Source organism: Coregonus lavaretus (genome assembly GCF_964263955.1).
Source record: "Coregonus lavaretus genome assembly, chromosome: 38".
NCBI classification, from domain to species: Eukaryota; Metazoa; Chordata; class Actinopteri; order Salmoniformes; family Salmonidae; genus Coregonus; species Coregonus lavaretus.
The window spans coordinates 27,166,433-27,187,395 of record NC_140025.1 but is presented as its reverse complement, the minus strand read 5'-3'; the positions used below and the strand labels follow the sequence as shown (position 1 = coordinate 27,187,395).

The following is a 20,963-nucleotide window of genomic DNA, read 5'->3' as shown; positions in this document are numbered from 1 at the left end:
GTGACATGGAGCCTGCATTATCATGCTGAAACATGAGGTGATGGCGGCGGATGAATGGCACGACAATGGGCCTCAGGATCTTGTCACGGTATCTCTGTGCATTCAAATTAACACAGATAAAATGAAATTGTGTTCGTTGTCCGTAGCTTATGCCTGCCCATTCCATAACCCCACCGCCACCATGGGGCACTCTGTTCATTAAAATTAATTTCTCTACCCTAAGCCAACTCCAATGTCATTTTAGAGAATTTGGCAGTACGTCCAACTGGCCTCACAACCACAGACCACGTGTATGCATCAGCGGTTTGCTGATGTTAACGTTGTGAACAGAGTGCCCCATGGTGGCGGTGGGGTTATGGTATGGGCAGGCATAAGCTACGGACAACGAACACAATTTCATTTTATCTATGTTAATTTGAATGCACAGAGGTACCGTGACAAGATCCTGAGGCCCATTGTCGTGCCATTCATCCGCCGCCATCACCTCATGTTTCAGCATGATATTGCAGGCTCCATGTCACAAGGATCTGTACAAAATTCCTGGAAGCTGAAAATGTAATTTCAAGAGTAACTAACTAGTTCTTCCATGGCCTGTATTCTCAACAGACATGCCACCCATTGAGCATGTTTGGGATGATCTGGATAGACACGTTTTGAGGGAGTGGGCAATTGGCATTCTGACTACAGAAATGTCCACCAGAGCTGTTGCCAGATAAATTAATTGTAATTTCTCTGGCAACAGCTCTGGTGGACATTCCTGTAGTCAGAATGCCAATTGCACACTCCCTCAAAACTTGAGACATATTTGGCATTGTGTTTTGTGACAAAACTGCACATTTTAGAGTGTCCTTTTATTGTCCCCAGCACAAGGTGCACCTGTGTAATAATCATGCTGTTTAATCAGCTTCTTGATATGCCACACCTGTCAGGTGTATGGATTATCTTGGCAAAGGAGAAATGCTCACTAACAGGGACGTAAACAAATTTGTGCACAACATTTGAGAGAAATAAGCTTTTTGTGCCTATGGAACATTTCATTTTCTTTTATTTCAGCTCATGAAACATGGGACTAACACTTTACGTGTTGCGTTAAATTTTTGTTCAGTGTATATGGGAGCTTTTGCCAAATAACCATGTGATTTTTGGTAAATCAGCCCGTACAAAGTGCAAACACACAAGACCACTAATCAAACAATAAACAGATAAGTCATTGGTTTTGGTGAGAGTAGGGAAGGACACACACATATTGAATACAAGCAGTAGATGAACACATGCAGTAGGACGTGAACCCTTTTTTTTTTCCAGTAGAGAATATATATCATCATCCTTCTTAGACTATTTCTGATGCTGTAATATTTGCAATTGACCTGCAGTGTGAGTAAACGTTTTAGATGCCTTTCTAAAGATCAATGACTCAATCATGATAGGCCTACTGTCATAAGGATATCATGGTTAGTTACTCTAGAAATAATATTTCTGATATTTTTTGTCTATGTTGTTATAACTGCAAATGCTATGTCTAATACTTTGCTTGTTGCACTGAGATATAGGGCATGAGTGAATGACCAATCGGATTAGGAAAGAATTCATGAATATGTGCCAAACTAGTCTTGCTTTTGTGTTCTATTGATTTTTCATTCCCACTGCCCCTTTGCCCGCTGTGTCCCTCCATCCCTTCCTACCTCTTCTCTCCCCCTCTATCTTTCTTCATCTTCCCTAGATGAGGATTTCAGTCCTATCGTGTGTCTCCCTCCTGCTCGTCTTTGAGGTAAACACAAAGCACCAGTTTCCTGGAGAAAGATAAAAAAACACTCCTGGACTGAAAAGCATGCTAAATGGAGAATCTCCGTTGAAAATGCTTTTTAATCCTGGGTCCGTTGCCTGTATTGACATAGAACAGGATTGATGTTCGGCTTTAGCTTTTAGATCATAATGAATATGATACTATGGACAGGGCAGGGCAGACCTGACGCTAGTTCAGCACTCCTACTCTAAGACCTTTTTTGAATACGGGCCCAGGAGTGTAGGCGTAAATCTGGTTCTGGGAAACAGGCCCATTTTGTATTGTAATATTAAACCTTTTAGGACAAATGCTAATGTGGCACTGAGAAACCTCATGTACCTTACCGCCTCCACCTTCTTGTTTGGTTGTCCATCTCTGTCTCTCTATCCAGCTTTTCTCTTCCTCCGTTGGGGTCCTGCATGGTGTACCTGGCTCCACCCTGGTCTTTCCATGTCTCCCTGGCCAAAATCAACAAAGCTTTGCTGGGGCTAAGATCACCTGGAAATACAAGGACTCCCTGGTTCCAGACTATCCAGAATCCTCAAAGCAACTCAAGCTCTCCCCGGATGGCTTCTTTCTGGAAATCTCTCCTGTCAGTGTAGCCAACGAGGGGGAATATGAATGTGTGATCAAGCTGAATAATATTGAGTGGCAAAAAGTGCACATAGTCCAGGTTGATGGTGAGGACATACTGACACCTCCTATTTTTGTCACAACTGCCTGTGACGTGATGTAGGTCTTTCTTAAAATAGACACTCCACTTCTGGTTTTTACACTCTACTTGTAACATGATTTTTTTTAGAATCATGTTACAAGTTAAAACTCAGTCACCGGTTCACTTTTCATTATTCGTACAGAGTGCCTACATTGTAATACTTAGTAATTCATCTTCGAGTCTATGTCAAGGAGAGAAATAGGACGACAACTTGAGTAGTAGGTTTAGATCACAATGAATAAGGCATTCAGTCGATTTATACATACAGCTCCAGAACTTCACAGTATTCATAGATTGTAATTGTTAAAAACTGGTGAAATATGGGGCCAACTTTTTTTTGCAGTTTAGCAAACTCTGCAGGTCAGCAAACATTGCATGCATTTTGAGGTTGGCTCCAGAAATCAATTCTACTGTTGTGCTGTCTTTGTCTTCCATCTTGGTCTATGTCCCTCCAGTGTCCAGCAGCTACATTCTCAAGGTAATCGAAAGGTCCACTGTGAATTTACCTTGTGAACGCCCACCATCCAGCAAAGACCAGTTCCATTGGTACAGATATGATAAAGGAATGATGAACAGCACACGGAAGCAGTTGAATCCCGCAGAGACTGGAGAAATGGTGGATGGTGACAGACTAGAATGGCTTTTTGGCCCCTTTGAAATAGATATGTCAATCACACTTAATGGGGTCAAAATGGAGGATGCCGGCATGTACTATTGTGACACAGCTGAGGAGGGCAGAGACAGCAGCAACTTTAATACAATTGAGCTAATTGTGGAAGGTACGTTTAGCTACTCTTCTTCTTCTTCTTCTTCTTCTTCTTCTTCTTCTTCTTCTTCGTCTTCTTCTACTACAACTTTTGCCTATATAAACATTTGTTAAATTGGTGTAATTCGCAAATTTAACATCAATTGGTTCCAAATAGCCATAATGCCCAAATGTTACACTCTCACCTGCAATGTTCAAGACACTGTTATTCTCTTGATTTGTTTAAATTATAATCTTCATTCACCATTTCTTTTAGCTGCGCCCACCGTTCTTCCTCACTCCTGCGTTGGGTTCATGACCCCGTGGGAATCGTGTCAGGATGAGACCAGCAGGTCGTGGGAGGCCATGCTAGGAGAATCCCTCAATGAGTTCTCCATGAAGCTTTATGCCCACCTCAGCCAATCGCAGCCCACGGAAAACCTGCTCTTCTCTCCAATCAGCATCAGCGGGGTGTTAACCCACCTATTACTAGGTAAGAAAGAGAGGGTGGGGTTTCTTTAAAAGGGAACATGGGGAGGGGTTGTCCAAGTGCACTCATGCTCTAGACCTCCGTTTTTTTTACAATAAAGCAACGTTCTTGATATAAACTCTTACTGAGTGAATGCTTGACGCATGGTGAGCCAAGTAAAATACATACTGTATATCCTTCCTCTCTCTCTCTCTCTCATTAGGTGCTCGTGGCAAGACAAGGAGAGATATGGAGACGGCTCTCTGTCTGTCTCACGACTTCTTCTGCGTTCATTCCGAGATGAAGAAACTGAAGCTGAAACTTCAGGACACACTGAAGATGGCCTCCCAGATCTACTACAACCCCAGTACTACCAGAGCACAATTAATACTCATGATAATTATAACTTATTCTCCAGCTATTTCTCATTCTCGTCGTATATTGTCAATTTAATCAGGAGTTTGCCATCACCACTTAACTCTCTGCCTGTCTGTCTGTCTGTCCACCACTCTGTCTGTCTGTCTGTCTGTCTGTCTGTCTGTCTGTCTGTCTGTCTGTCTGTCTGTCTGTCCACCTCTCTGTCATTCCCTCTCTCTCCCCCCTCAGACATGATGTTGAGTGAGTCCTTTACCACCCAATCCATGCAGTTCTACGATTCAGATCCAGTCAAATTGACCAATAGCAGTGAGGTAAACGTGGAAATGATCAACAGTTGGGTGGCAAAGCAGACAAATAATAAAATCAAAGAGCTGGTCAACTATGTTCCCGCCCACACCGAACTGGTACTCCTCAATGCTGTGTATTTCAATGGTCAGTATCCTGTGTGTGTGTGTGTGTGTGTTTGTGATCAAAGTAAGCTCTTGGTAAGCACCGATGCTCTATCTATCTGATAGGATAGTCTATCTTAGCGGATGTGGAGTTTGTGGATTTAAAAAAATATCTGTTTCAGGTCAATGGAAGGTGAAATTTGATGCAAACTCCAAAAAGTTTCCATTTGTGAAACTGAATGGCGATACTGTGAATGTACCTGTCCTTTACAGTGCCAAATACAAATTGGCTCTGCAATATGTCTCGTCAATGAAGGCACAGGTAACCATTTTGATTACACACACCCACACCTACATGCACAGATACACTATAAGCATTCACACACACAATGCACATAACATCCTGACCTTGTCTATCACCCATAGGTGGCGATGTTCCCTCTCTCTGGTGAAAGTAGCCTGTTCATCCTGCTCCCGCCCACTGCCAAGCTCTCTGACCTGCAATTGGTGGAGGGGAAGATGACTGACAAGGCAGTGAGACAGATGGTAGAGCAGATGCATCAGGTGTCTCCCCAGGCCACCGAGGTCACTCTGCCCAAAATCACACTGGACGTCCGGACCGAGATGAACACCCTGCTCAGGAAGATAGGTCTGTCTGTATGCATGTCTGTGTCTATCTGTCTGTCTTTTAGCTTACCTGCTGCCTGACTGTTGGAATTATAAGACTGTGCATTTTGTTGTAGCCACATGATTCAACTAATCACCAAGCCCTTGATTGGTTGAACCAGATGTTTGTGCTTGGCTACAACAAAAATGTGCACATTCAGAAGCAGGAATGGATTTCCCCCTCGTTCTAAGTCAACCTAAACCAACAAAACAAATTCCAATCAGTTCTTGATTTGCCTCTCCCACTCACTTCTCTTCCTCCCTTTCTTCTATCTCCCTCTACCTTCTATTTTTCCTTCTACCCCTCTTCGCTCTCCTTCTCCATATCCCCTTCCTCTTACTCCCCCACCTCTTTCTTCCCTTAGGTTTGTCGGAGCTGTTCGACAGTGCCAACCTGTGTGGCCTCTACCCCGACAAAGAGTTGCTCCTGACGGACGCCCGCCACCGGGCCTTCCTCTCCCTGACGGAGCAAGGTGTAGAGGCTGGGGCGGCCACTTCCCTCTCTTTCTCCCGCTCCTTCTCTTCCTTCTCAGCCCTCAGGCCCTTCCTGATGATACTGTGGAGCGACCAGGCCAAGGCCCCACTGTTCGTGGGCCGAGTGACCAAGCCGTGAGAGGAGGAAGAGAGAGAGGGAGAGAGAGTAGTATGCATATAGAAAAAGCCATGTTTGCAAAGGAAAGGATATTTGCAATAGTATTAGCAGCATTACTTCATTGAGAGATTGTGCTTTTTGACGATACTGTTGTACGCTTAATAATATAATATAAATCGATATAGACTCATTATAATGACATGTTCATTGTAAGTTCATAGAATGACTATGAAAGTGTGTTTTAAAATAAATGCTTGAGAGGGCTTGCTATAGGTTGTCACAAAATGCATGACTTTTAACAAAGAATAAAAGGTGACCTCTCCACATGTGGTATGGACATCTTTTTTGGACAAATGTGCCATTTAAATCTTGTAACATCACTTTATTCTGTCCAACAACGTACACGGTAAGCCACTGAAACGGGTTCAGTTTATTTTGAGAAGTAGTTCCACAAACTCACCTCAGGATGGCAATCACACCGTATGTTCCACATAGAGATAGACAGTACATCAGTGAGTACACAGGGATGCTGTAACAATAGTCCTCCCCCTCCACCCGGTCTCCCCATTCCCTTGTTGTCATTAAAGGAAGACAATGTCAATATCTATGACGATAAAGGTTTTAAAGCAACGGCAGACCGAGTAAAGCATAACATTTAGCAAGTTACCCTGAATTATCCCTTCTTCTTTTTTTTTTTTTACAAACAATAAATTACAAACCAACGAGTACACAGCAGCGATGATAGCTGTAACAGATTTGATCGATGATACCATGTCAATGATATCAACCATAAAGAAATTGGCATTGATCCATGTTAGTTACAATGTTAGTTACATATGCATATATATATGACAATCTTTACACATGCAATTCTTTATTAGAATGTTAAGATGCATGTTTTTTTGTCCCATGATGAACAAAGTCATGTTCGCTTGACCGACAACATACCAAAGTAAAAGGCAGAGAGAATCTGAGTGAAAATAAACCATCAGATCACCTGGACAAGAGAATAAATATCTCCTATTGTTATATCAGAACTTCAAGTCCAAGCCTGGCTTCTCATGATAAGGAATATCCCAGAGAGGGAAGTACATACATACTAAGTAACTTGTGGAATAGACACCGGCTGGAATGCGGTTTTAACCAATCAGCATTCAGGATTAGACCCACCCGTTGTATACATACTCAGTATTACATACAAAAAACCCATGAATGCATCTTTGACAACACATCACATAGTGACGTCGGAGATGTTTATCATTTGATTATCAATTTTACTGTTGTTGCTGCGTGTGGAGAGGCTGTCTGTGTCGTCATTGGTGTGCATAGAGAAGAACAGATTCCGCCCTCTCCACTCCACCACCATCTTTGTCAAAGTCACTCAACGTGTGTTCTTGGTGACCGCGAAAGATGAGACGAACTGAACTTCTCTCTCGTCGTCTCAAAGTTCAGTCCCTAGCTTTGACGATCCATGATCCGTGTCACAGGCCCCCTACATTTGATCTCTAGCCATGCAGAATCGTCTTTGTTTTTTTGCTATCCATGATGACGCCTTCATTCACACCTTTGTCCAAGTACAGAATTACAAACACAGAGATCCCAGACAACAATTAGAAAGTAAGAAAAACTCCAGGAGACTGTTGACTGACTGAGATGTCTAATTGACACTACAGGGCCGACCCAAACCATACTGTGCTGGCCTGGATATTTTCTTTTCGCATTGTCCTTTTTTTCGTTCCAGCAACTACAGTAGATGAGTAATGAGGCCAGTGCAGTACAGCTTGGCTTGACATGGCTGTGTTTGGCTCAGTAGTGTGAAAAGGGTAATAGTGTGCTTTAGTGGACCAACGTTGGAACTATAAGGTGTTCAAACTGTAGCCAGGGGCCACAGGGTTGGGCCTCAGTCCTTAGGGTGGTTAACCCCTCGAGGTCTGTCTCTGGTGAAGGAATCCATGGTAAGAAGTCACTGTCTACTTTCTGCCTGTGTTTTCTTGTTGCAAGGGATTGTGGGGGAGTGGGGTGTCCGTGAGTGCGTTTAGATTCAGTGCATGAACACGCACACACACAGACATGTACACACACGCACACACACTTGCAAGCAAGCATGCACACACACACACACACACACACACACACACACACACACACACACACACACACACACACACACACACAAACGTTGTGTCGGTATCCTTTGATCCTGCATGTACATTAGTCCATGATTGTCCACACAGTCCAGTGGTCGAGCCTCTGAGAAGAATTGTTGCCATGCTGAGTATAATTCATCACGGCCAATCTCTCTTTCCTCTGTGGAAATCCATCACAGAGCGGGGGGGATCTCTGCTGTCCATCCCCGCAAGTCTGGTAGTCTTTTAAGCTCTGTGGGCAGTCCTCTATCTCATAAAAACAGCCTGGGTAGTCTCTCTCACATAGTTCACTAAACAAACCCTAACTCCTAGACCTAGACACTTCTTGATATCCTTCTCTTAGACCTGAATAGATGAGTAAATTGATAAAATCTCAAATTAACCTATTCCTTTGGCTACAGGTGTTTTTGCAATCTTTTTTGCAATATTTCTCACACCAATATATATTTTTTTAAATCTCCAGGATGGAACATTTGAATGTCTTAGTGTAAGGGCGCCGAGAAGTGTAGGAGGAAACTCCCTAAGTCCTGGAGAGCTACTGGGATGTGCATGCTTTTGTTCCAGCCCTGCACTAACACACCCGATGACACTTATTGTCGTCCAGACTGCATTAGGCTGGAGCTGGAGCAAAAGCCTGCACAGTAGTTGGTATTTGATAACCTCTGATAACTCCTCTTTAGAGTAGGGGGCAATAGTTTGTTTGAGGCTGTGCCGCGGAAATCTCTCTGCACAGCTTTCAAATCACTCAAAGTCAAAGGTCAAAGGGCACAGAACAGGGGTCAGAGTATAATCCAGACTGAGGGTTATTTTGTGTGACTGTCACCAAGGAAAAGTGACTCACTGGACTGCCAGCCACATGTGACAGGACATCAGTTTGTTAGATCAGGGGGACATCCAGGGAACATAGGAGTGAGTCTCGTCTCTTTTTTTCTGTCTTTCTTCACAGCTCCATGCTTCGGGGTTCATGGATGGAGACATTTGGAGAAGGACGTGACACGCTTACAGACAAACACACACACGTGCACACACACATTTGTATGCAAAATGTATGCACACACACATTCACTCACACACAAAGACAAACACAAAGGAGGATATAGGAGATACAAACATCCACTGTCATCACGTACAGACATCGGACAAGTACACAGAGACAGTACAGTCAGATGGATCCTTTTGTGCTTTAACGTTATGGTGTGCCAGTTTGCATCAGAGAGACAACCACCATAATAAAAATATATAGCAGGTGACTTACCCAAGTTGTCCTCGTCATTTGGGTACTTTGTGTAGTAAATCAGGGATGCAGAGGAGGGTAAACACATGCTAACGCTGTTAACGCACCTTGGTGAATACTGTTTTCACACCTATTACGCTAAATTAGTGATAGCACTGTTAGCACTATTAGGGCTGTTAGTACTGTTAGCATTGTTAGTGCTGTTAGTACTGTTAGCATTGTTAGCGCTGTTAGTACTGTTAGCATTGTTAGCGTTGTTAGCATTGTTAGCGCTGTTTGTATTGTTAGCACAGTTAATGCTAGAACTGAGTCATAAGTAAATGCATACGTGGAGTGTGTCTGAAAGTTGACGTGGCGAAAGAAGTGGGTGGATCAACACAAGTGGGTTTATGGAAAGCAAATCAGCTAATTGGGCAGATTTGTTGGCTCTAGAAACCGTTTTGCGTGGCTGATTGGGCTGCACGAAGAGTGTATAAGCCAGTGCGAATGACTAGTGCACCGTTGTTGTTGTATGGAGGTGTCTTGCTTCCCACTGGGCAGCTGTATCAGCTGTGTCGCCAGCAGTAGCTAACATAGCCATTTTTTGCCCTCCCATTATTTTATTTCAAGTAGGATAGCAGATTACACAATAAATAACTAATATTGCTAACTATGTATCACCTTGATACAGTCTACTCAATAGGGAGGGCATGAACGGCAACAACACCGGGACACAGTGTTCTTCGCTACCACTTACTAAGCACCTTTGTCCCGCAACGGCTTGGGAAGTAGCTACCTAGTGTAGCCAACATCAGGGTGACAGTCACAGTAAGCACACACATACAACGCATACAAGCAACAGTAATTTTAATAAAAAATAAACAATTGTCAGTTTTATTAACTGAAAATATACAATTATTTGTAACAGTGAAATACAATTTGGACTCATCTTCTGGCTTCAAAACAGAAGTCCAAACACTCGCGGTACGGTAGTTGCATGGTAAGAAACGAAAAACAACACCGCTCAGTCAAAACAGTCTAACCAATAACAGAGCGCTGATGTTACACCCATCGCTGTTGATCCACCCACTTTATTTGCCACGGCCACTTTCAGAGACACACCAAGTATGCAGTTACCCATACTTGCAAGAACTGTTAAAGCAGTTAGCATTAGCGTTGCTAGACGCCAGTCATCTCAACCGGGCGTTCAGTGCTGTTACCCACCTTTTTCAACTACATCCCTAGTAGAAATCACCTGATGACTACAACGTTCGTAACAAGACCTTGTTGGGCAATGGGCCCAAAGGTGCTTACAGACTGTTCCAGTATTGTAGTTACAGTGCAGGTAAGAGGTTCTACACTATTAATGTGTAAATTTGAATGACTGAAATGCAAGTGACTTCACAATATAGAGGGCTAAGGTAAAATTTCTTAGCACTTTCACGTTAAACACTTCAATGAGGGACATTTTCAGAAATTGATTTACTTAGAAAAAAGCTAAATTGGGATAATTACCTATAATATTATTTGTATTATAATTAATATTATTATTGTTATTATTATTATTTCATCATTATCATTATTGCATGTTTTATCACTATTATTACTTTGTTACTTTATTATTTATTTATTCATCATTCATTGATTATCATTTAATAATTGCGATAAAGGGTGTGTGTGTGTGTCAGTCACTGCGGGGGGGCCTCTGGAGGGGCTCCTTGCTGCGTGAGGGTGTGCCAGTACTCGACTTTCTTGCCGATGTGTTTGAGACACTCAAACCAATGTTTCAGCCTCACTCCCTTAGCATTTATGCCCAGTTCAACTCCACCTGAGAGAGAGGGAGGGAGAAGGTGGAAGGGAGAGAGACAGAGAGAGAGAGAGAGAGAGAGAGAGAGAGAGAGAGAGAGAGAGAGAGAGAGAGAGAGAGAGAGAGAGAGAGAGAAGAGAAAGAGAGGGAGAGGTAAGAGGAAGAAGGAGAGAAGAGAAAGAAAAATGAAATCTTTAAGTCAGGTGAGTCCACGAGAAAAACATATTTTACATGAACAACCTAGCTACCAACAGACAGACAAACAGACACGCAGACAGACCCACAGAGAAACACGCAGGGAGACACACGGGGAGACACATAGACAGACCCACAGGGACACACAGGGAGACACACAGGGAGACCCACAGGGACACACAGACAGACACACAGACAGACCCACAGGGTCACACAGGGAGACACACAGACCCACAGACAGACCCACAGGGACACACAGGGAGACACACAGACCCACAGGGACACATAGACCCACAGGGATACACAGACAGACCCACAGGGACACACAGGGAGACACACAGACCCACAGGGACACACAGACAGACCCACAGGGAGACACACAGACCCACAGGGACACACAGGGAGACCCACAGGGACACACAGGGAGACACACAGACAGACTCACAGAAACACACAGGGAGACACACAGACAGACCCACAGGGACACACAGGGAGACACACAGACAGAACCTCTCTCTCTCTCTCTCTCTCTCTCTCTCTGTCTCTGAAACACAGACAGACCCACAGAGACAGACCTACAGGTCTGTAAGTCGCTCTGGATAAGAGCATCTGCTAAATGACTAAAATGTAAATGTAAATGTTCACACAGGGAGACACACAGACCCACAGGGACACACAGACAGACCCACAGGGACACACAGACAGACCCACAGGGACACACAGGGAGAGAGAGAACAGCAAGAAAAAGGGGAGAGATTAAGAAAGGGGGGAATTGAGAGGGATAAATAGCGATAAATTGACAGATAGGAAAAGGAGAGAGAGAGATGAAGAGAGAGAGACAGAGTCATCACTGGGGGGGGTCATCAGACAGATAGCGGTTTTCCTGGCTGTGATTGCACAGTTGACGGAGCGTGAAGTTTTAAAACACAGTATTTAACAGACGCCGGCTTTCACAACGCCTGAAACACGCTCATTAGCTCATCTGTGGCCCCACTAAGCCTTGGCATTAAACTTCCCTTCATATACAGTGAGAGGTGTGGGGGAGGTTAATACTGTCTCTTACATAACTCACACACATCCCACTGGGCACAGACGTCAATTCAACATCTATTCCATGTTGGTTCAACGTAATTTCATTGAAATGATGTGGAAGCAACGTTGATTCAATCAGTGTGTGCCCAGTGGGATGTGTGTAATTGTATGTGCGCAAACAAACCTCGCGCCCGCTTAGCGCCCAAGTCTCAGAGAGAAGTGTGTTTGGATAGTCTTCTCACGTACCTTCCCAATGACCCCTTCTCATTCTTGCCACCCCCAAACACACACACACACACACAGTCGTACACACACACCTGACCTGTTTGCCGCGTTTGTCTAGGCCTCTCACGTACCCCGCTAATGACCCCCAACCCCCCCCCCCCCCCTCCACACACACACACACACACACACAAACAGATCGATACCGTGTTCCCTGAGCCCGGAGGGGTGTGGGTGACAAACGGCGGGCGACAGTGTGACGCGGCGTGGGACAAGAGAAAGAGGGATGAGAGAGAAACACTGATGGATGGGATGAGATGGTTGAGGGAGGGAGGACCAGGCGGGGCCATCCCACTCCCTATCTCTTTTCCTCCTCTTTTATTCCTCCCCTTCTCCTCCTTCCTCGACACCTCTGTCTTTGTGCAAAATGAGAGGTCCAGTCCGCCCATCAATTGCTCCCACAAATCAGAGGGGACACTGCTACTCTCTCTCCGTCTCTCCTCCTATCTCTCTTCCTTCCATAATTACTCTTTTCCTTTCATTTTTCTGTCCCTTATCTTCTTCCTCCATCATTCTTCCTGACCTTTACAGAGAGTATTTGACACCACATTTTTCTCCCTCTGCTCTATCCATCTTATCCCTTTTTCCCTCTCAGTCACTCCCCCCTTTCTCTTTCCCCCACTTCCTCCCCTCTCGCTCTGTCTCTCCCAGTATCACAGTCATTTTCCACAGTGCTAACAGATCTAGGCCGTCGTGTATGTTGGCCATTACACCATAACAATAATGATAACAGTCATGGGGGAGGTTAGCCGGAACAGTGTGTTAGAGCAATGGCCTTTTCCCCCTACTCTTCTGGCGAAGGTAATAACTCACAAACGTTATGGCCCCAGCGTGAGAGAGAGAAAGAGAAATAGAGAGAGAGAGAAAAAAAAGCATGAGAGAGAGGGATGGAGGGAGAGAGAGACAACATGAGGGGGTGTGAGTGAGAGAGAGGGATAGAGAGAGGGCATGAGGGAGAGATTGAGCGGGCATGAGATAAATAGAAAGCCTGAGTTGGAGAGAGAGAGAGAGAGAGAGAGAGAGAGAGAGAGAGAGAGAGAGAGAGAGAGAGAGAGAGAGAGAGAGAGAGAGAGAGAGAGAGAGAGAGAGAGAGAGAGAGAGCGAGAGAGCGAGAGAGCGAGAGAGCGAGAGAGCGAGAGAGAGAGAGAGAGATAGAGAGCGAGAGAGAGAGAGAGAGAGAGAGATAGATAGAGAGCAAGAGAGAGAGAGAGAGAGAGAGAGAGAGAGAGAGAGAGAGAGAGAGAGAGAGGGCACTAGGGAGACAGTCGGAAAGAGAGAGAGACTCAGCCTGTTACAGGGAGCCTCCAGACGGGAGTAAAACACTTTGATCTCAAGGCCTTCCAGATCCCTACAATCCATTCTCCCCCAGCTGCCTCCCCACCGGTTCTCCCTCACTCCTGCCTCCTGTGATATACAGTACAAGCCGGGCCACGTCAGAGCCGTTTAGTGCCTCACAAAGCAGTGGGAATCCGACGTGTCACCCCGTTGAGGGATTGAGTACTCCTTTCTGTCGCTCTCGCTTTCATTTCATCCCCCTCTTCAGTTCTTCCATCCTTTCACTATTTCTTCTTCTCCTCTTCTCCCTCCCTCTCTTTTACCTATGACGTCATTGCTCATCACACTGTGGCCCGCGTTGCTCTCCTCCTCGCACCCACATATTCTATTTACATTATTTTCTTTAGCTATATTTCTCGCTCTCTACCTCTCTCCTCATTTCACCCACTCCCCCTTTCTCTTACCTATGAAGTCGTTGCTCATCCCCAGATCATAGTCCCATACGGAGATCTCCAGGGTTTTCTTCGCCAGCTGGTCGTGTGGAACTTCATACACAAACTCCTGTAAGGAACAGAGGTAGCGAGAGAGAAAGATGTATTCACACTTAGCGGAAAGTTATTCAGATTATGTTTAACATTGAATGTGAAACATGTATTGACTTAAATTCATGTTGATGGTAGGGTGCGTAGTTATGCAGTCTTGAAGGAGATGGAACATGTTTTCAAATTATGGCACATACTGTATACAGTACTCTGCATTTGGAATAAAATTATGGAATTACACTACCGGTCAAAAGATTTAGGACACCTACTCATTCAAGTGTTTTCCTTTATATTTACTATTTTCTACATTGTAGAATAATAGTGAAGACATCAAAACCATGGTCGAATTGCTGCAAAGAAACCACTACTAAAGGACACCAATAAGAAGAAGAGACTTGCTTGGGCCAAGAAACACAAGCAATGGACATTAGACCGGTGGAAATTTGTCCTTTGGTCTGGAGTCCACAAATTGGAGAACGTTGGTTCCAACCGCCATGTCTTTGTGAGATGCGGTGTGGGTGAACGGATGATCTCTGCATGTGTATTTCCCAACGTAAAGCATGGAGGAGGAGGTGTTTTGGTGTGGGGGTGCTTTGCTGGTGATTTATTTAGAATTCAAGGCACACTTAACCAGCATGGCTCCCACAGCATTCTGCAGCGATACGCCATCCCATCTGGTTTGGGCTTAGTGGGACTATCATTTGTTTTTCAACAGAACAATGACCCAACACACCTCCAGGCTGTGTAAGGGCTATTTTACCAAGAAGGAGAGCGATGGAGATGACCTGGCCTCCACAATCCCCCGACCTCAACCCAATTGAGATGGTTTGGGATGAGTCGTACCGCAGAGTGAAGGAAAAGCAGCCAACAAGTGCTCAGCATATGTGGGAACTCCTTCAATACTGTTGGAAAAGCATTCCAGGTGAAGCTGGTTGAGAGAATGCCAAGAGTGTGCAAAGCTGTCATCAAGGCAATGGGTGGCTATTTGATGAATCTCAAATATAAAATATATTTTGATTTGTAACACTTTTTTGTTTACTACATGATTCCATATGTGTTATTTCATCGTTTTGATGTCTTCTCTATTGTTCTACAATGTAGGAAATAGTAAAAATAAAGAAAAACTCTTGAACGAGTAGGTGTTCTAAAACCTTTGACCGGTAGTGTAAATGCATGGGACAATAATGTATTCACAAATGCATAAGAAGGGGTAGGCTATAGCTTTCCATCCCTTCCAAGGGCGTATAATTCAACAAACAACATTAGTATAATATATTATATATTTTGCACATCTAGTTGCCAAATGTGAGTCAGAGAAATGGGTTGCCAAATACAGATGTAGGATCTTAATTTGATCACACTTTTGTTGCTGAGAATGTTCCTGCACTGCAGGAAATGCAAACTTGTAGGGTATTTGAGTTTTAAAAAGGCTTCTAAAGTTTGTGAATTCCACTTTGAAATTTCAGACTTGATTTGCCCTAACGAAAAATGTATGAACCCCAAAAATTTTCATTAATTATATAATAATTCAAATTTCTTGTTGCTACAGGATAATTGTCCTGCTGTAGCAAACTGCTCAAATTAAGATCCTACATCGGTATGTGTTTATTGGGAGAATGCCAGATATTAGTTTACTGGAAGGTTGCCAGGTATTGGTTTATGTATTAGGGAGAGTGTATTGTGGTGCTCAGAGCGGGTGGAAGTACCTCATTAAACTCGGGATTGAGAGTTTTCTTCTTCACTGTGGTTTTGTACTTGGACTTTTTTCCCATATCAGGCTGCAGCACACTGAGAGAGAGGGGGAGAAAAGAGCGAGGGAGATATAGAGTGAAAGAGAATGAGGCATAGTGAGAGAGAGTTAGAGGGCAAGGGAGAGCACAGAGGAGAAAGAGAGCAAGCGAAAGCGAGATCGAGAGGGAGAGGAAGAGAGAAATACGAAGGGAGAGGAGGAGAATGAGAAAAAGAGGAAATCTTAATTAGACAGTTGACATGACGACTGAAAATGCCGCTTTTCCCCTATATTTCTGATACAGGTCTTTTATTACTTTGGAAACATCAAAGCAAATTATCTTCCATTTTGTCTTCCGCCCCGGCATGACATTAAACCTCACCGGAACGAGGGAGGAAAATAGAACAAAGAGAGACAGAGCGTGTGCAAAATTCTGAAAGCGTGAGAGAAAAAAAATAGAAAGAAATTCAGAGACGAAAACTTTCATTTCATTTTTTGGGGAAAGGGCGAGAGAAATCGGTGATGAGAGAGTCAGAGACTCAAAAGCTTAAGCCAAGAGCGGGACAGACGGCTTCCCAGAAGGCCATTGGTTTTTATTGGAGGAGTCATCAGCATAAATTCAGGCGGAGAAGTCAAGATGTTCTAGCGGGGGAGAGATATCTCACTCCCCAACGCCACCCACCTTCAGCCCAACGTGAATAACACGTACTCGCTGACAAGCTAACAGATGTGCTGCTAGGGTTGGGGTTTGTACACAACAACAAGACAGGAGGGAGGGAGAGAGGGATGAGAGCGAGAAAGAAAGAGGCAGTATGAGAGAGTTTTCAACCAACCCAGTGAAAGAAATAAACAAATTGTGTTTGTTTGAGAAGAGGGAGAGAGGGATGTTTAGAGAAAGAAAGAGATAGAAAGATGAAAGAGGACTGGCCTCCCCTCAGAGCCTGGTTCCTCTCTAGGTTTCTTCCTAGGTTCCTGCCTTTTCTGGTGAGTTTTTCATAGCCACCGTGCTTCTACATCTGCATTGCTTGCTCTTTGAGGTTTTAGGCTGCTGATGTAAAAAGGGCTATATAAAACAAATTTGAATTTGATTGATTGATTGAGATAGAGAAAGAGAGTCATCAACCAACCCAGTGAAAGAGAGAAAGAAATTGGGTTAGAGAAAATACAAGCTAGGAGAAAAATCAAGACAGAGAGAGGGATGAAGGGAAAGAGACAAAAGAGTGAAAGAATGAGAAAAACAGCCAATTTCACACAGAGAATGAAGATAGAGAAACAGAGTGACAGTTGGATAGCGGGGAGAGGGAAGACCGAGGAGAGAGAGGAGCAAAACAAACCGCCCAGTTTAGAGGCTCACACATCCACACAGCACAGGCTAAAATGACAGTTTGCTCACTCAGCACCAGAGGAACAGACTGCATTCCAAATAGCACCCTAATCCCAACAGAGCCCTATGTGCCATGGTCGAAAGTAGTGCACTATGTAGGGAATAGGCTGCCATTTGGGATGTAAAGAAACTGACATCCTTGTTTCAAATATATAATGTATTTTCATGGCGTCTGGTTTGAAGCAATTATGAAATGCTCTAATATCTTAGTTCATCTGTATTAACGGAGTGAGGAAAACAGAGGAAAGGCAAGTAGGCAACACACCAGCACTACTGGAGAGGTTTATATTGGTCTTTAAAATGTTGATGGAACGTTGCTCTAATATTTCAGTTGATCTGTATCCGAGAAGAGAGGAAAACAGAGGAATTTAAAAGAAAGGCAGGCAACCCACCTAGAGCAACTGACCAAGAGATCAATATTGGTCTTCAAGACATTGATGGAACAGCCTCTTGGTCATTCGAAACAGGGCAGAGGGGGTTGTGTGGGTGATTGTGATTTTGATATACGGTTAACTGAATTGTAAAGGCCAGTAGTAGGCGGCTCAAACCATAGGAGCCAATCACATCTTGGAAAGGCTAGGAAAAGGCCCCCTGGATATTTGCAATGAGAAGTTTTTCTGCACAGAATTAAGTACAACATAATATATACACCTCTATGGTTATTATAAGAGTGCCTGAGTCAGGAATCTCCAAGTCCAAGATCTCCAGCCATACAATCTTGGATGAGCTACTGGGTGTGCAGGCTTTTGTTCCGGCCCAGCATTTTTTTTTTCAAACAGCCAATGACGATCATACTATTGTTTGAATAACCTGTGTAGTTGCTACTGCTACTGACAGTATTGACAGCATTGATATTTACATTTACATTTAAGTCATTTAGCAGACGCTCTTATCCAGAGCGACTTACAGTTAGTGAGTGCATTCATTCTTTTTTATACTGGCCCCCTGTGGGAATCGAACCCACAACCCTGGCGTTGCAAACGCCATGCTCTACTGAGCTACATGTTTGATTGACACGACTAGTGCGACATTTCCCTGCGAGGGTATATAGGTGCCTCCAACATTTTTCCTACTCAAGGCTCTGATGAAGGTGATTCATGCCGAAATGTAAGCCTATTGGTTGTTTCTCCCATCAATAAATCTATTAGATTTACCCAGCAACAGAGTGCTGCTTCTTTATTCTTTATTCTCCCGGATAGTCACCAGTTGAAGTATCCTGGGGTAAGGAATGTTTTTTGGAGTCAACATTGATTGTTTGAAACTGACATCCTTGTTTCACACAGCTCTGCCCCGCTCTGCCTCGTTTCTTTTTTGGCTCTCGTTGAAGGCCCCTAGACATTTGTAATGAGAAGGTTATTAAGAGTCTGACTCAGGGACTCTGAGAACCCGTTTTGTCTTGCTCTTGGCTCCAGCTTTTGACTCGCTCATCGATGATTAGCATTTCTTGTTTTTGTCTCACTCCTCCTATCCCTCCTAAAAATTAAATCAAAGTTATGGCTCTGAAATAGTGTCATCATTGACCATTTTTCGAATGCTCTGTCTCTCGTTCTTCTCTTTCCTCACATTAGATGTGTTAGTGCTGGGTTGGAGCAAAAGCTTGCACACCAATTAGCTTTCCAGGACCAGAGTTGGAGACCCGCAGCCATAAGTTGTACTGCGTCCCAAATGGCACCCTATTCTCTATAAAGTTTACCCTATGGGCCCTGGTCAAAAGTAGTTCACTAAATAGGGAATAGGGTGCCATTTGGGATGTAACCAATGTGTAAGTTCATATGACCCCAAACTTGAACCTTGCTTTATCTCTTAACATATTTTCTGCAGGGGTATGTGAAACTGCAGACAGCACACAAATCAGCTTCCAGCTTAGTGTACTGTAGGCTATATCTGTATGTGTTGATATCACATGCACACATGCACGCGCACACACAAAGATGCACACACACACACATGCACGTGTACATACACACACGCTAAGTCCCTGACCTGCCTCTACACTCCAGCCAACTACTGCTGTGCAGGTGTGTCACACTGACCGAAGCAATGCATTCTGGGATGCCAGGGGCATAGCGGATCTTAGCTTCTTGCTTCCATAAAAGTAGGTTTCAGCGATACACACACTGAGACAGAGTGAGAGAGAGAGAGTGGCATCCACACGCACCGCAGTTACTCTCCTACAGACAGTGAGAATAAGTCTGACAGGTGACAATCACACACAGGTCGCATCCCAAATGGCACCCTATTCCCTAAAGCACTACTTTTGTTTTCAAGCCCTATGGGCCCTGGTGAAAAATAGCACACTAAATAGGGAATAGGGTGTAATTTGGGACACATCCTGGGCCCATAGGGCTCTGGGCAAAAGTAATGCACTATTTAAGGAATAGGGTGCCATTTGGGATGCATATCTTGGCTGTGTTTCATAGCATCAATTCTGCTTAGTCACTGATCACTGACTCACTGAGCAGACTGACTGATCTATAAATCACCTTTGCCTCCTAAATACCTACTCTAACTGTAATTTGTAGATCAGTCAGTAGATCTAGATTGATACTCTCAATCACGGCCAAGGAGTCAGGGTCACAGTTTGCAAGCAAGTGCAGGGGCAGCACTTATAACTGTAAAAGTTACAGAGTGCCATGAGTGGAAAATGAGGACTCACAATTCTTATGATGATGAAACGTCAATGCTTTTAACCTAAATAAACATTATTTTTTACTTTAAGAGTGAGAGCTGCACCTTTTTCCCCTCATGTAAAACTTACATTTCAGCAGCACCTCTACTCAGTTTTGAGCACTGTGTACAGACTTAGGTTATAGAGTATGCCTTTAAACCATCATCACAAACAGTACAGGCAAATAGTTACTATCTTTGAGGAACTACAATAGAACACAGACAGGCATCACAGAACTCGCCAAAACAGGATCAACAGGACTCAATACTCAATACAACAGCAGCCGCCGTGGCAACACTCCACTGCTTCAGATACTACCGACCAGCTTGACTGAACACACTTCAAACAAACACACAGAACAACTCCCCACTGTACGAGAAGAGAGACGGTGTCTCGAATGCAGCTCAGACATAATAGGCCACTAACTACACAGCAGGTGGTGAATTTCAAAGAGATTTGAGACTGAAAGAAGCGACAAGTGTTTCAAACGCAGCTCAGACATAGGCTACTAAACAACAGGCAGTGTATGCCAAGGAAATAAAAAGAGAGTTGTGGCTGTACAAGAAGAGAGAGCGAGAGGGTCGAACGCAGCTCAGATATAGACCTTGCTCCTGAATAACAGGCAAGGCATCTCAAAGACAGAAATGATGAGAAACTATAAGAGAAAAGAGACTTGAAGGCAACTCAGACAGAAGCCTACTTAATCACATGGAGTGGATGTCGTGGACAAATCATTTGATTTGTGACAGTAAAACAACAGAGTGCCTTGAACGTTAACTCAGATACTAAACAACAGACACTGCACGTCAAAGACAGCAAAAGATGAGAAACTCTCAAATAAGAGAGTGCCTAAAATACGATTTGTGACTGTAAAAAAAGAGAGCTCCTTGAACGCAGCTCTGACATACTAAACAACAGATACTGCAAGTCAAAGATTTTTAAAAAGAGATTA

General features: G+C 43.9%; 2 protein-coding genes across 3 annotated transcripts in view; one reads left to right on the top strand and one right to left on the bottom strand.

The window, feature by feature from the left end:
• Positions 1-1,239: 1,239 nt before the first annotated feature.
• LOC311111980 (plasma protease C1 inhibitor-like) lies at positions 1,240-6,061 on the top strand. Of its 2 annotated transcripts, none has more exons than XM_084154931.1 (10): positions 1,240-1,374; positions 1,721-1,768; positions 2,175-2,463; positions 2,954-3,277; positions 3,521-3,736; positions 3,936-4,079; positions 4,319-4,522; positions 4,662-4,801; positions 4,906-5,128; positions 5,511-6,061. In XM_084154931.1, the coding sequence occupies exons 2-10, from the start codon at positions 1,721-1,723 to the stop codon at positions 5,756-5,758; spliced, it is 1,836 nt and encodes a 611-aa protein (XP_084011057.1). In that variant the 5' UTR covers positions 1,240-1,374; the 3' UTR covers positions 5,759-6,061. The 2 variants fall into 2 exon arrangements, with proteins under 2 accessions (XP_084011057.1, XP_084011056.1); XM_084154930.1 differs by lacking the exon at positions 1,240-1,374 and adding an exon at positions 1,407-1,451.
• A 3,969-nt stretch (positions 6,062-10,030) lies between these two features.
• Positions 10,031-20,963, bottom strand: part of LOC311112247 (double C2-like domain-containing protein beta) — a gene marked incomplete at its 5' end in the record, with an annotated part of 60,787 nt that continues 49,854 nt past the window's right edge. The window contains 3 exons of the mRNA XM_084155293.1: positions 10,031-10,925; positions 14,153-14,249; positions 15,937-16,018. Coding sequence (XP_084011419.1) covers positions 10,786-10,925; positions 14,153-14,249; positions 15,937-16,018 — 319 coding nt within the window. The 3' untranslated portion in view covers positions 10,031-10,785. The remainder of the gene's footprint in view (positions 10,926-14,152; positions 14,250-15,936; positions 16,019-20,963) is intronic.

Coding starts and splice junctions, on each gene's coding strand:
- LOC311111980 (XM_084154930.1), top strand. Junction 2,464..2,953: donor GCACATAGTCCAGGTTGATG/GTGAGGACATAC, acceptor ATGTCCCTCCAG/TGTCCAGCAGCTACATTCTC. Junction 3,737..3,935: donor GTTAACCCACCTATTACTAG/GTAAGAAAGAGA, acceptor CTCTCTCATTAG/GTGCTCGTGGCAAGACAAGG.